The sequence below is a fragment of the Strix uralensis genome, chromosome 5 (assembly GCF_047716275.1).
Source record: "Strix uralensis isolate ZFMK-TIS-50842 chromosome 5, bStrUra1, whole genome shotgun sequence".
Taxonomy (NCBI): domain Eukaryota; kingdom Metazoa; phylum Chordata; class Aves; order Strigiformes; family Strigidae; genus Strix; species Strix uralensis.
The window spans coordinates 40,218,962-40,235,287 of NC_133976.1; the positions used below are offsets into that span (position 1 = coordinate 40,218,962).

General features: G+C 35.8%; 1 protein-coding gene across 3 annotated transcripts in view; it reads left to right on the plus strand.

Annotated features, from left to right (window-relative positions):
* Nucleotides 1-16,326, plus strand: part of NUP107 (nucleoporin 107) — a 31,793-nt gene that overhangs the window by 11,209 nt on the left and 4,258 nt on the right. For all 3 annotated transcript variants that reach the window (XM_074870535.1, XM_074870538.1, XM_074870537.1), the window contains 16 exons: nt 604-731; nt 1,064-1,112; nt 2,314-2,385; nt 2,844-2,932; nt 3,851-3,929; nt 4,881-4,994; nt 7,140-7,230; nt 8,376-8,452; nt 8,994-9,053; nt 10,431-10,576; nt 10,684-10,732; nt 12,349-12,418; nt 12,862-12,980; nt 14,635-14,673; nt 15,012-15,162; nt 16,186-16,292. In XM_074870535.1, the coding sequence (XP_074726636.1) occupies nt 604-731; nt 1,064-1,112; nt 2,314-2,385; nt 2,844-2,932; nt 3,851-3,929; nt 4,881-4,994; nt 7,140-7,230; nt 8,376-8,452; nt 8,994-9,053; nt 10,431-10,576; nt 10,684-10,732; nt 12,349-12,418; nt 12,862-12,980; nt 14,635-14,673; nt 15,012-15,162; nt 16,186-16,292 (1,440 nt within the window). The remainder of the gene's footprint in view (nt 1-603; nt 732-1,063; nt 1,113-2,313; nt 2,386-2,843; nt 2,933-3,850; nt 3,930-4,880; nt 4,995-7,139; nt 7,231-8,375; nt 8,453-8,993; nt 9,054-10,430; nt 10,577-10,683; nt 10,733-12,348; nt 12,419-12,861; nt 12,981-14,634; nt 14,674-15,011; nt 15,163-16,185; nt 16,293-16,326) is intronic.

Below are 16,326 nucleotides of genomic sequence, written 5' to 3' on the forward strand. Positions count from 1 at the left end.
CAGTAGTAGTAGGAGCTCTGGAATTAGCTACTGATGGAGAAGACTTTATTGTCTTAAGTTTTCGTCATAATAAATAAAGGAAAAGATAACAGAATTTCTTTTTGGTGATACTGTAAATTATGCAGTAACCATTTCGGTTTCCTCATTTATCAGAGCTAGAAAGCGAAGGGTACCATTCAGGCAGTGATAAATGCATAAATGCTGTCACAAATACCACTAGGGCTGACTTTTTTCCAGATACATCAATATCAAAGTTGGGGATTTTGGTGGTTTGGTTTTTGTTTTGGTTTCAGTTGTTGCCTTCTCTCCCAGTCTGTTGGTGCTTTTACATTGATCAGCATAAACTGTTTTTATCCTGAGTTTGTACAGTGTGTTGGAAAACAAAGCTACTCTCTTGGTTTCTGGCCTCTAGGCTGTGTTAATATTACTTTTATTAGTAATTAAGAGAATTAATGGTGTAGAGTATCATCTACCTATTTTGAAGAGATGGTAATCAGACTTGGTTGTCTGAAAGCATTCAGGATGATGAGAAGATTGCTGTAATGGCTTAGGAAAAAAATGGAATGATGGGTAATATTAACTGTATAAATTTATTTACCTCAGGTGAATATACTAGGGAAAATAGTTTATCGGGCAACTCCTGGACAGCAAAAGTTTTCAAAAACTGCCAGTGTCTTGTGGCTTCTCAAGCAGGAGATGGTAACTTGGAGACTGTTGTCCTCGCTTTATAGGTAATTCCTTTGAAAAGCACATTATGTTTTTGCACTGAGCTGACTTTCTTGGATATATATTTTTTATGAGTTTAGAAATACGGAGTGAAGTAATTAAGTACCTGTTAATAATCTGCTTATGGAATTAGGTGCTGATATGTATGTCTATTTATTATCGGTTTACAGAAATGAAAGTTTTAAATGGGTCTATTATTATTACCTTTGCAACTTCTAGTATTTTTTTAACAGAACATTTTTGTAAAGGTATTTTTAAGCACTTTCACTTGTTATGTATTCTGCTGAATTTTCTCAGCTTTATTTTAATCATTAACATTTTGCACTTTTATTTCTAGAGACAGAATACAGTCTGCACTGGAAGATGAAACTACATTTGATATCACGGTAAGCTTGAACTTTTGGGGGCTTTTTTTAAGTGATGTAAGCTAAATAAGCTAAATACAAGCTAAATGTTTGTATTTTATTTTTACAATCTCAATATTGCAGCCACTCAAAATTCAAAGGTGAAAGAATGTGAACAAAACATGAGACTGATTTGATTTTTATCAAGACAAATATTGAATTATTTCATATATAGTGAAAACTGAATTTAAAAATTCAGTTCTAAAGAGAAAATACTAGGGTAAAAAATATTATCAACTATACTCTTATGTTAATTCCTTAAGTATTCCACATACACTTGGAAAATCCACTAGGAATAACTATTCCTTTTTAAAAGTTGCATCAGTAGCTGTAATGTTCTCATAGGTCGGAGATAACTTTGCTTTGCCTAAAAGAACAACATGTGGTCTCAAGTTGTCTAGCCTTTGCAATCCTGATTCCAATTTATCTCAAGGGAAATCCAAATTTTTTAGCATTCTTGTTTCAGCTGCAGTCTTCTTGTCTATGTCAATGTAGTGCTTCCAGCCTTTGCTGCCAGAATATGCTTAGGAAGACAAAACAATAAGTAAAGTGACTCTGCCTTTATAAAATTTATGGTCGCAGTTGCTTTTTTCTCAGTCATAAAATAGCTTCTTCTAGGATTCCCACTGCTAAGTTGTCACTATTAAATGAAACACCGTTGTGCCAAAAAACAGTCTCCTCCTATCTTTTTTAGGAAAATGCATCTTCTGTTCTCTTTTTGTTGCAAGTCTAATGAAAGCTAAATTAATGCAGGAGAGCAGATAGAAGGATCAGGATTCTGGGGCTGGGTTTTTTGGTTTTTGTTTTTCACTTGTTCATGTTAAATGTGCATATGGTCTTGGAAAATGTCTTTTTTTATGTATACAGTAATAAATGGGATTTAGGATAATATGAGTCCAGTCAGTGAAATCAGTGGATCTTCTATGTAGAATCTTTCTGTGACCATACATTTGTGAATTATATTCTGAATCTCATTTTCATGATTTCTACTGTAACTGGATGTGAAAAACCATCCAAATAAAACAAATGTATACTGTCATCTATGTTTAAAAAAGGGGTAGGGGAGAGGTAGCATACTGAACTTGTAGAAAGTTTATGAGTTAGTGTGTGTCCAGTTTGGTATTTGTGGTTTTGTGGCAAGTTTTCTTTTCCATGAAATAATAATCAGCGTTTTCTTAAATAGGTATTAACTGCTAGTGAAAAAACGAATGTAGACAACTTGTTTCAGAAAGATTCACTTGTTCGACAAAGCCAGGTATGATGGAAAGTTTTTAAGATGAGAATGGAAATAGATCAGTAGACACTGAAATGTTTATAACACTAATGCTCTATGCACTTTTTTAAGGTGTTTCTAATATTCTTTTATATTCACTGAAGTGTTTTATTCTTTGTATGCATAAAAATAATGCTTTTTCAGGCTAGCTTGGAGAGGATGGAAGGCTGAGAGCTATTCCCATTTGGAGCATCTGTTACTGTTGATGGTGATTAATGAACTATTAAGTAGCACTGTAGTAACTGCAGCATTTAGTGAGAAATAGAGATCAAGTGCCTAAACAACCTTCATATTGGATGCTTCAAATGAAAGTGGAATAGCCTTCAGGATGCGTACGCCTTTGGTTACCATGTAGATAACGAGTAGATGCAGAGATGAGAGAAGACAGTTAACATATTGTAACATGTTTGTTTTAAAAATGCAATTTAATTTTATTCCAGCTGGTGGTGGATTGGCTAGAGAGCATTGCCAAGGATGATATTGGGGACTTCTCCGATAATATTGAGTTTTATGCAAAATCTGTATATTGGTGAGTTCAGACTTTCTTTGACTGTATACATGCTCCCATCAAGTGTAGGATTCACAGGCACAGACACAGAATCACTCTTTAAAAAAAGTGGATTTTTAAAAGTTGTTCAGTTCATTCACTTTTCTTTAAATTCTTAGATGTAAGAATTGAGATTTCCTACCCATCTGCTGAAGTATATCTTCTCAAAAGTCAGTTACTGCTTTTGGGAGGCAAGGGTGGAAGGAAGACCATCTAAGTGACTTAAATTAATCTTAACCTGAATACAGATTTGATTTTTCATAGTAAGGCACAATAAGAGATTGTCACCTGCTGCTCAGCCTGTTATTTACACTGGATAAAACCATTTTTATTCTGTGTTTCTCAGGTGGTCACTTCTTTGTCTGGCTTTAATTTTTGCCTGTTTAAGTTCTTGTTGTCATTTTGTGTCATTGACCCTTCACCAGAAGCTGTTACTGTCATCTTTATTATCAATGATGAGTTTTACAGCAGAAAAGCCCAAAGACTGCCTTTCATGCTAGATGCCTAGAATAAACCTGCTTTTAATGGCCAGTGAATACAGGCTTTTGGACTCATGTGTTCATCCTAAGTTGAATTCCTGTCCTCGACTGACTTTATAGTGAATGGTAATGGGAAATTTTCATCATGCAGAAATCAATACATAGTTGAATACATCAATGATTGAAATGATGGATGCTTTTGAAATAAATCAAAGACATGTGAATTGATTCTGATATTGTACTCCTTGTGAAATGTTGCATTTTCACAACAGTAATATAGTTCATTGGTAAACCAACCAAACCAGGTGTGTCTCTTCTGTAACCATAATCCATATAACAAAAACTGTTTTTCAATATTTGTGTCTTATTAAAAGTTGCTTGCTAAAAAACATTTTCCTGAAAAACATTTCACTGTTTTCAGGGAGAACACACTACATACCCTGAAGCAGCGACAGTTGAATACATACATTGGAAGTTCTCGAGCTCTGGTAACAGAGTTGGTAAGTATTATTTAAAAATAAGGTTTGGTTTCAAAATGGATTAGACCATATATGCTATTTTCACAGCCTTCCACCAATTTTTAGATAGATGTGCTATCCAAAAGTAGTTGTACTATCTAAAACAGATATTGTGAGGCAGGGCACCTCCGGAGTTCCTTCTGGGATATGTGGATTTCTGTTTTCTTCCAGCATTCACTTTCATACACCCACCCCACCCCTCATGACAAGTACCTGTGGTCTATTTGGTGAAGTAAATGGTTTTATTAGTACTTTCTATGCCTGAAACAAACTCATGTTCCTAACCAGAAAAGCTTATAAAACTGTTTGGAAGCCGTTGCAGATAAGGGCATGCTATCTTTATACAGTAACTGGTACAATGAAACCAAGTCCTGATGGGATTCCTTGAGAGCTACTATAGGAAAAGCTAATAGGAGGGAAGTCAAGGAAAGAAAGGACTCTCCAGTAGAAGGAGGTAATGAACTGTCTCAGTGACAGCAAAGCAGTCATAGAAGATTAATTCAGCTCAAGAGTGATCTGAGGTATTGATTGGCTTGAGAAAATCTGTTTGGATTAAATAGAAGGAAGTACAGCTGTTGTGAAAAGCCTTCTCAGTTACAAGGTGGAGGAGGAGACACAGTCTGATAGGTAAAGAGGCAGAAGGGGAGAGGCTGTTTGAAGGTGAGAAGAGCTGGAAGGTGAAAAGTTTGGGACAAAAAACAAGGTGGTGGAGTAAATAAAGAAATTGCAATGGCTCCTTCTGATAGGAACAGTGACAGAAGAGGAATAAAGGAAATGAGAGAGGAAAGACGGGGAAGTATCATGCTAGATATTATATGGGTTGTACAGATTGTTCCAACGTGAAAAAGTGACTCCAAATCGTAAAACAGGGCAGGAAATCATCAGGAGAGGCATGTAGGCGTTGTGTGGATAGATAGTGACTTTTCCTTGCAGGATCCAGATGCTCCTATAAGACAGAAACTGCCACTTGATGATTTGGACCGAGAAGATGATGCAAGGTTACTGAAGTATCTCTTCACTCTCATCAGAGCAGGAATGACAGATGAGGTAAGCTGCAGATAGTTATAGTATCTTCTTGGTTAACTAGTGTAACTTATTTTAAATCTTACTATTAAAGCTGATGAAAAACTGTGTACTAAAATGTCTGTTTAAATTTGGTTTATAGTGATTTAATTTTCAATTTATTATCAATACTGACAGTGATGAACTGCTAAATTAGTATTTTAATAGCATCTTGCATTTAGTTAAGTAATTTTGGATGTAGAATAGATGTTATGGAAAAAATGTATCTTTGGGTTTTTTGTTTGACAATATTTTTTTACTGTAGTTGCTTGATACTAAATACTGCCACACAAACATACAGAATGTTACAAAGAACTTCCTAACTGCAGCTCTAATAATCAGGGGATTAAACAGGCTTCCTTCTAGATATATTAGAGTAGAATACGCTTGCAATTTTAACTAGACAGGTTTGATGTATGCTTTTTTTAGGAATCAAATTAAGCAAACTTTACTTGCTCTGCTCCTGTAACGTTCCCTTGGGTATATGATCTGAGTGGAGTTGAGGGAGAGAGCCAGGCCTGTTTTTATCATGTTGTTGTACAAACAGTTGCAATGGTACATTTGGAGATGTGCCCCAGGACTGGGGACCACTGTACAAGCTCTGTAGGCTAATAGTGCCATCAGAAGAAATGTAGTTATTTACAGTGGTTACTCCTAGTAGTTAAAACAACTTTTCTTTCTTTCTTTCTGCCTTTTGTTTTCTTACCTTTATTGTTTGGCAGGGTCTTCAGCAGTGAAAACTCTGATAGACTTTAACTGAGTATTCTAGAAAGCACATTTTTATTCTCCATTAATGCTCTCACATAAGTCTGCTTGTTCCCCCACCATAGAGAATATGTGATGTGTATACTTTGCATTAATCCTCAGCTGAGTAACATCCAGGCAGTTTCAGTCCTAGAGCTGTTCTGAATAATGATTTGCAGTTGTGAAGTGGCTTTCATGACTTAATCATGTAAATACTTGTGTTGTGGTGTTGTCTAAAGGCCTCAGTTGGAAACTGATACCAGGCTCTATGTATATATAATGACATTTGAATAATGAGGGGAATAAAAGGGACTTGAGATTCTTGTGCCCAAGACCTTAGACTTAGGACTATGATTCCTTGCTAGTATTCTGTTCTAATATGATGGACATCTATTAATTTTCTGATAGTATGGTCACATGAGCATATTGCTGCAGGGCAGGTGTAAATATGAGTATAAATTTGCAGCATCAGTTGTTCTGCAGTCACTGCTATCATATTCCTACTGATAAGCATAAATTGGATTATTCACTACCGACAGAGTAAGTCAAAGTACTTTTGAGTTTACTCTAAACTAAGAATGAACCTCTGTTCATTTGCTGTACAATAGGTAATACACAGCAGATAAGCTAGAACAACTTGCTTGTCTATTCTTTAAATTTACTGTTAGTCACTATTCCCAAAATGGGTGAATGTCTGCAAGCCTTCCAGTGTGAAAAGAACACAATTTGGCTAAACAAACTAAGACTGCATATTGCAATTTCTCTCACTGTTCATACTGTGAGTCCTGGAACAGTACCAGTCAGACTAATTAGATAATCTTCAGCTGACTTTTTTTTTTTTCTTTCAGGGGTGTAGGATTGGAAGAATTGTAGGCAAGCTTTTTTTGTACAGTTTCTGTTCTACTTTCCATGCTGTTCAAAATAACTTTGAATTAAACCTCTGTGTGCTAGTGGATAGATTATTGAATATCATTATGGGAAAGGTGGGGTTGCTGTTTTTAGAAGTGCATGGGGGGTTTGGAAGGCCACATCAACTGTGTGAAGAAATGGATTATACATCTAAGCAACAAGACACCACCTTAAACTAAACTTACCAGAAGGATGCATAACAGCTGTTTAAGCTAGCAGAGATGAGACTGTAAAATACTTCTCGCATTGCTATAAATACTGGCTGAAAAACTAAAGTGTTCAGTGAAAAAAAAATTGATGACGTTTTATTTACTTCGAGATCTTTCAGTTGTTTTGAGTTTAAGATTCTTTGTGTTTATTTTTTGCCTAGTAGAATCTCCCCACAAATTCATTATTTTAATGTTCAAATTTTTAAAGGAGAAGCTGGTGGTTTTCCTACCTTGAAGTCTGTTGCTGAGAAAATCCGTTATTTTTCAGGCACAGCGTTTATGCAAACGGTGTGGTCAGGCCTGGAGAGCTGCAACTTTGGAAGGATGGAAATTGTATCATGATCCTAACATAAATGGAGGTACCGGCTTCAAAGTGCATTTGAGACAGATGTAGAAATAGGGCAGAGGGCTTTCTCTTAATATCTGTCTGTAGTAAAGAGAAATAGCTCTTTCTTTTCACCTTAAGAGCCTTTTATGTATCTAAAATATTTTACCATGTCTGTTGAACGTGTAAACACTAATATGAAAATATTTTAGTTGAAGGTATGAGTTCACTGAATCCACTTAACGTGCTAAAGTCACCTTCTTTTTGAAAATCAAGCGTAATCACTAGGAAATAGATGTCTCAGAGTTCCGGACAGGTCTTCTACACCTCCATATTATATCTCAGTCTGTATTTTCTCAACATCTGACTTGTGCCACCTAGCAAACACTTTGTTGCTTACAGACTCAAAGTTGGACTCTATATCCAGCTTCAGAAAGGTATAGTAGGACCAGAGTTCAACAAATGTAAATGCAGGAAAAAGAGATGCTTTTAAAATATTTGAAAATTGTTAAATTACATTTTTCCTTGTTTCTGGGGTTCCTTGAACACAGTCCTACTTATAACAGTGCCTTCTCTTTATGCTCAGGACATTGCAGGATTTCACAAAGAATTTAAGAACATGTCTAAGTGTTGTACATAGCCAGGTCTGGAAGGCATAATGCTTTTCTACTTTTAAAATCCTGATAGCCTGTTACTTTGATCTGCATGCTTCACCAGTGTCCTAGCCTTGCTTTGAGTGTACCTACCTAGCCTGCTGTTATGTGGGGTTTAATTCCACAATGCATGCCCTCATGCAGATGAATGCAGAATAGAAGGGCTGAAGCAGTGACATTTTTTAGAAGTTTTTATTCCTTAAGATACAAAAGTTCCTTTTCTTCTTAACTTTGTGTTTTCAAAATGTAAACATATGTTATGGTCAAAAACATTATTTTCTTCAAAGCTAGACAGCAGCTAAGCTTTCAAAATACTGTAACTTTAAGATGTGCATTTACCAAACTTCCCAGAAAAGCCACCTTACAGTCCAGTCAAAAGCATCAAAATGCTTTGGGAAGAGTTGCAAAGGGATTGAAATTGGGTTAGTAACAGAAAATAGGCTTTACCTTGTTACTGATTTCTCTTTTTTTTAATAGCACCTTTTTCTTTTTTTTTTCTTTTTTTTTTATTATTCTTTGCATGTAGGAAAAGAGCTGGAGCCTGTTCAAGGGAATCCATACAGATGCATTTGGAAAATAAGTTGTTGGCGTATGGCTGAAGAGGTAAGATAATGTTGATTTGCTTGGTATTAATATATAAATTTGAACTTTTCTGAATTCTGTAAAATTACTTTAAATAAACCTACCCCCTCTGTGTTTGCTGCTTATAGGATTTGCAATTAATGTTTCTAAGACGACTTTGAAGTAGCATGTATTTCACTTCTCTTGTACTGAGAAATCTACATAATCAGCACCAATTTTTCAGGCTTAGGAAATGTCTTGACTTTTTTATTTGATTGAAAGTGAAACTGCTGATACTGACTTTGACTTTCATCTTGCCTTAATTGAATGGGAAAGAAAAAATGTTGCTTTCTTTCCAGGTCAATATAAATTTTTCAGATAGGTTACAAGGGGATGCCAGTGAAGGGGAAGTCACTTGCCATTCTTATTTTGGCTCCCGGTGTGTCCTGTGATTTTCCAGCTTTTCTTGGAAACTGTTAGATGGAACATTTTGTAATGGATTAATCTGCAATAAAATGTAAATTGACTATAAAATTTATATGCTTTGTAATTAAAAGTTACATTTTTTTACTGTTTATTTTAGGAGCAGTTCAATAGATATGAGAGAGCAATCTATGCAGCACTGAGTGGAAACCTCAAACAGGTATGTCAAGCCTCCTTGTAAGTGGTGTTTGGTAGTTGTGCATTTTCTTTCTCATGTGACAGTGATATCATCAGAAATACTGCAATTACTGGTTATTGTATTTTTAAAGATCTAGTAATCAGGACAATAGCAAACATTGCTGCTTCAGTAGACGTTCTCTGTAGGATTGACGTGCCTTAATTAAATATACAATAGACTTTTCTTAGTGTTATTTCTGATGACTTTCAGTACAAACAGTTTTAATGTTGTTATTTTAGTTCTTTTCTAGTTTAGTATTATTTAAGAGCTTATATAGTCACTTTCCTGCTCATGCACAGTATTCTTATAGATGACTTGGTATATCCAAAGATTCTTCTTTACCCAAATTTCATTATCAGTAGGTTTTATACTCTGTACGGTGCTTTTATCTTTAAGTAGTTTTCTCTTTTTATTAGTTTTAATCCTCCAGATGCTTTTGTGCTCTCCCACTTCTAACTAGTGATTTTTAAAATTTTTTAAGAACAATGAGGAACACTGCAGACTATCATAAAAGTTTCCTTGCTGTTACAGTAATCAGTGGTAAGCTACTACTTGAGGAGCTTGATTTCTTGCCCCCCTGCCCTCCCATCTTGATACGATGCAGAAGAAATCAAAATAATTCAGAAAATATAAAGAGGGGGAATAGGGAATGTTTTCAGGTTTTATTTACTGAAATTTAAAATTAGCTCTTTTACAGGAAAAAAGGCATTGTAAAATTTTACAGACTTACAGAACAGAAGATACTTACCTTCTTGTGACAGACCAGAGACATTTAATGACATTGAATTTCAGTAATTTGGAAATTACTGTAAGGAGTGTTTCATGAAATGCAGTGTTTTCTCTGGAACTTGTCCCAGGGTTTCACTGCTGAAAGAGTCTAGCAAGATTCAAAGAAGAACTGGATATAAAATTCTTTATATTACCACAGCAGTGGTGCTCCCTTCCTCCTAGCCTTCGCCACTCACTACTGCACTGAGACTTGTGCAACCATGACATAAATCAGTAAGGCAAAGTGATCCTGCTGAATAATGATTGGACAGAAGAGTGGATAGTCTTCATCTGGATTGGCTTTCTGAGGTGGTACACAAGAGGGGGAATGGTGTAAGAGTGGTGCTGCCTCTGGAAGGGGGATAGGATGATTTCTATTGACTACCTTTGATATTAAATAATCAAACAACAAGAGCATTATTCAGTTAAAGGATATCTTGTATCCTGTTTTGATGAAGGAAAAGCTGCTGTTCAAGGTGGTTATTAGTCTGCTTTAGTGCCCGAAAATCTGATCCTAAATTACAGTTGATGTTCATATTCTGATAGTTCTCCATCCCTTTATACTTTTTGCTCTGTTTTTTTGATATGTAGCTTCTTCCAGTCTGCGATACCTGGGAAGATACAGTTTGGGCATATTTCAGGGTCATGGTGGACACTCTTGTTGAACAGGAAATACGAACTTCAGTAATAATTGCAGAGGAGATGGAAGAGCTCCCTAGAGATTATTTAGAAACAAAGTAAGTTTTAAGTAAAATTGTGCTCCTACACTGAACAAAGGATCCTGTCTGATCTGTTTGGAATATTCAGGGTAATGTTTTTTTGCCTTTTCTCTCCTACTTCGAAGCTGGACCTCAGAAAAAGTTTTTGAAGAACTTCAGGCAACAGACAAAAAGGTACATTTTAATTACAGTGTTTCTCTTCACTGTTTACCATTTTGAACTATTCGCTAGGTTCTACTTTTACTGCAGTATTAACGAAATGCTCAAGCATGCACAGTGATTTATTTTAGGTTTTCTACCTCTGTTGTGTAATTTCTCAATTCAAATAGATTTTTCTGTATGCTGCCACCTTTAATGATGAAAAAGATTCAGGTTTTGTCTTGTCCCATATCTGCCAAACTAGCTGGGTGTACTAAAGAAACAGCTGACTGTCAAGTGTTGTCACACACACACAAAGCAGACAGAGTAAATCAACTATTTAACACTTTGATAAAATGTGCAAAGATTGCTTACATGCTGTTTTCTTTATAGGAGGCTTGTGTGCATATTTTAAAACAGGCCTTTCAAAATTTAAAAGCATATTTGCTTAAACAGACTGTGTTTCTTTGTTACTTTTAACACCCAGGATACTTACTTTATTTAAGATGGAATATATAACTTATATGTTAATTTTGTAAAGATTAAATTGAAACTATGCTTGCTTTTATTTGATGGAATAGACATAGAGCATTTATCATCTTGCTAAGACAAAGAAAGACATGCTGAAAGATTACACACCTGGAGTATTGTGTCCAGTTTTGGGCACCTCAATACGAGAGGGATATCGAGGCACTGGAGCGAGTGCAGAGGAGGGCAATGAAGCCGGTGAAGGGCCTGGGGAACAGATCCTATAATGAGCAATTGAAGGATCTGGGACTGCTCAGTTTGAGGAAGAGAAGGCTGAGGGGAGACCTCATCACTCTCTACACCTACCTGAAAGGACATTGTAGAGAGGTTGGTGCTGGTCTCTTCTCACAGGTGATTAGTGACAGAACAAGAGGGAATGGCTTTAAACTGCAACAGGGGAGGTTTAGACTGGACATTAGGAAAAAATTTTTCACAGAAAGAGTGGTCAGACAGTGGAATAGGCTGCCCAGGGAGGTGGTGGAGTCACCATCCCTGGATGTATTTAAGGGTCGTGTAGATGAGATGCTGGGGGATATGGTGTAGGGGAGAACTTTGTAGAGTAGGGCTGATGGTTGGACTTGATGATCCCAGGCATCTTTTCCAACCTGAATGATTCTGTGATTACGGATTGATGCAGTCAGCCACAGATACACCCAGTGCCCTTTGCCGTTCCAGTGCAGTCCTCACCATATAGCAACTTTACAGGTGCATTTGAATTGTACTTCATGCATTAATTCCTCTACCGGAAAAAAAAAATCTCTTCCTCCTCAAGTAAATTTTGCAGGCCTTTTCTTCAAGGATTTATACACATTGTTGCTGCTTCTGTGACTTTGTAGAATGTATTCTCTGTAACATTGTTATTTATTCTCCCCTTAGTCTTGGATCTCTTCCATGAAAGTATTAACTCCACAGATCTATATTCTGGTTCGTTCTTCCGGTTTGTCAATATTCTTGTAATTTGACATTGAGATAGCAAGTGCTTTTTCTCCTGCTCTTTATGCCCTTTGAAATAGGATAGCTTTTTTCCCTAAGGAACCTTTGCTTAATTTATTTATGTTTGCGCTTTTTATACATTATGCTATAAGATTTTATTCAAAGTTTGAACTTTCTTTTTCTCTTCCCAGAGGGTTATAGAGGAGAACCAAGAACACTATCATGTGATTCAGAAATTCATTATACTGGGAGATGTGGATGGTGAGCTTTTCTCTAAGTGATTTCTAAATGTCAACTGACTACATTATTTCTAGTGACCTTTCCAGAAACTTAGATGTGAATGGATTTTAGAAGCACACAGTAGGCAAACTCCACCTAAAAGCTGAGCTGCTTCTTTAATCAAGAACTGTAAGGACTTTCTGCAGTTTGACATACAAGATCGTTTTCAAAGCACTCATGAAATCATGTAAATGCGTCAGAATATATATGAGACTATTGCTATAACTTTTCCTGAGAAAGTACAGAATACACACAGCAGATGCTTAAGCCAAAGAGCTAAACCTTTCCAAAACTGTTGCTGTTCTGTTTTGTTGAGTTTTTGAGGCTAAATTATATTTGTTGAATAAATGCATAATTTTGAAATATTTTGTAGGTGTGTTTTCCCCACGATAGGGCTAATATTGACATTTCCTTGGTGGCTATAGGTTTAATGGAAGAATTTAGCAGATGGCTTTCCAAAGACAGAAGCGTGCTCCCAGGACACCTCCTTCGTTTCATGACGCATCTTATTCTGTTTTTCCGCACTTTGGGTCTGCAGACTAAGGTAAGTTATACAAAACTTGTATTTGATTTGTTGTCATAGCAATAGCTAGTCTTTGAAGTAGAAATGCTTGTGTGTAAATACATAAACTACATACAATGACGGTAAATTACTACCAGGCTGATGAGGAGCTGTATGCTTAAATAGTGTATTCGATGATCTTGGAGCCTAAATACAACAGTCATTAGAAAATTAGAAAAGAGCATCCTCTTCCCCTCCAGTTCAGCTTGAAAATTATTTTTTGAGGATGATGGATTCTACTCATAATCCTGTTATTGAGAAGGACCCAATTCAAACTTCAATGTTAGGCTTATTCGTAGCAGCCAAGATGCTTTGAACATAACTGATATTGTACACAGTCCTTGGAATTGTACCTGTTGCTGTAAGTTCATAGATGTTTTTGCTTGAGGTAATTGGTACTAGCTGAAACTTTCATCGATTTTTCCCAAAATATATACTAAGTATAGCCTACTGGCTACCTAGCCTATTTATGCTAAATATGCAGATGGGTCACATAGTTGTAATTACTCTTTTCTAAGGCAATCACAAGTAATTAGAAGCTTTCCTTTTATACCATTTAAAAATCTAGAAGTGCTTATGTATCAAATAAGTTTCTGAATGTAACCTATTTTGGCAGAAGACAAATGTGTGTTTTCCTTAGATGATTTAAATGCAGCTCTGAGTTACTATGTTTTTTCATGCCTCTAAACATTACTTTATTCCCTCGTTGAAATTTGTTTTGAAGTCAGTTAACATTTAGTTCATTAAGAGGAACTTGTGTGTGCATGTGTATATACATACACATTTTTTTCACCAGACTCAAAATTTGATAGAGTCGGTCTTTAAACTAAGGTATGGTAGAACTAGTCATTAGCATATGTGTAACAGAGGGGACAAAAAAGGTACAATTTCTTACAAAAATTCCATTGTGGGATTGTGAGTAACTGTTGATTACTGCCTTTGGAATTTTGGAGTAGGTGAATTTACTGGAAGATTATTTGATCAACACTTGGTAGACCTCTGAGGGAAGAGGCAGTTCTGCAAGCTTTCATAATGTTCCTTATTTGATGTTTGAGTACAATTCATATAGGTATACATTTCAGTGAAGATTTCTAATTTCATTTACACGTACAGAACTAAAATGGTAGTTCTTCACAGTAACATCCACTTGAGTCTTAGCTAAAGCAGTCTCAGATGCTCAGACTATACTTTGGTTGTTTATGATAGGCTATTACAGATGATATGTATACCTTGACAGAGGAACATCAGAATTTTCTATAATACAGCGGTGCACGTAGCACACTGCAATAGTTATCTGTTTGCCCGACATTTTACTTAATTAAAAAAATACGGTAAAATGGAAAGATTTTAAAAACAATTTTAGAAGTAGCTTTCCATGTAGACCAAAAACTATATTATCCAGTTGCTGAAAAAGAAAATCCTTGGAACACTAAATCTTTGTATCAGAAGACACATATTTTTTTAATCACTCTCAAAGAGAAACATTCTTCCAGCTGAGCCTGTTTGAATGTGTAGATTACTGAAGCAGGGATAAGCAAATAACCTTGTGTCTGTGTAATAGTGGTAACCTGTAAAGTTTTTTTTTTTTGGCCACATTATCTGATTTTAAATTGAATTTATATTTGTTTGCAATAAGGAGGAAGTTTCTGTTGAAGTCCTAAAGACCTACATTCAGGTAAGCTTTCGAAAATATAGTTTGCTTTCTCTAATGTAATTTAGACGTAAAGGAGGAAAAAAAGGAGACTTAAGGTTACAGGATGGAAAGATCTATGACGCAGTTAACACTCTCTTCTCAAGAGATACATGGAAGCTTGCCTAATATGCAAGTTTCTGTCAGCAGTGCTTAAAGAAGAGATGGTTTTATTGATCCCTGTTTAGAAGCTGAGAAGAAGAATCTTCCTATATCAGAACAAAATAATCAGAAATTTGTTACACATTTATGTTTTTACATTAAACGTATTTTTACAGAGTAATATAGTATGTTTTTCTAAATATTTGCTTCTTGTTCTACAGCGGATGATGTCCGAGAAGCACACGGATTTAATAGCATTTTATGTTAGCCACTTGCCCCCAGAGCTAGCTGTTGCTCAGTATGCTTTATTTCTTGAAGATGTTACTGAAAGTGATCAACGCCACCACTGCCTTGAATTAGCAAAAGATGCAGGTGAGATGCTGATATTCCAATTATCATTTTATATCCTGGGTTATTTTGTCTTTCATTATTTTTTAATGCAAGATCTAGCTACAGAGATGATATTGTTTCCTCCCTGTCTCTCTTCATTTTTCAATTAAAATTAATTTGCTGATCACTTCTTCGAGTAGGTATACTGCGGTTTTTAACTAACCTGGAATTGCAGTTCTTTTTCTGAATTAAGCTAAATATCCCTTTTGTTTCTGGATTATGTCCAAACACAGCAGGAGGTAAATGCCAGCTGTCTGTCTCAAATATATGCTCTGAAGCTTGACATGATCATGTTGTTTCAGAAAACTAATTATAAAAATATGTACCTGTTTGTGGATTTAGGAAGGTTATGAGTATTTTTTTTTTGGTCCTATTTATAGTGTTCGTTCTTAGCTGTGGTGGGTTGCTTGCATTAATTGTAAGCTTCCTTCCAGACCTATACATCAAACTAAAAGGGACTACAGTGAAGCAGCACACTGTCCAGTTTGACAATGCCTCTGTGCCACTCAATTCATGAAGAAATAGATTTACTGCAGACTTCAGCGTCTAACTTTTCTTCAAACATTTTTTAGTAATTTTCTTTTAAAAACTTGGCTAAGGTTTCAAAAATAAAACATCCTGCTTAAGCATCTGCAAAAGAACTATTCTGAGCTTTTCCTGGTACATTGCTGTCAAATCACAGTCTTGCCATCAGAACTGTAGGAATCAGCAGTCTTAGCAAATATATCTCTATGCTGGTCCCCAGCACAGACTGAAAAACTTGTTCGTTGTCTTACCATTTTTCCCATATTTGATGTTCTCTGTTATCTCAAATATCATTCTTATAAAATACCTGCAATAAATTACATATCTCAAATGCTTATAATTTAGTCTGACAATGTGAGTGTGAATAGGCTGAGGAGAATTACTAGTGGTAAGGAGTAAGATCAACAACCAGAGTCTGAAATTCACTTTGTGGAGAGTTTGAATTCATGATTGCTCTTACGTAGTTGTCTCTTAACCCAGGTCTGGATGTTGCAACCATAACAAAAACTGTTGTTGAAAACATCCGCAAGAAGGATGCTGGTGAATTCAGTCACCATGACCATATGCTAGATACGGGCACAACAGAGGTGAGTGTACTGTATAGGGCAGATGTTTCAGTTT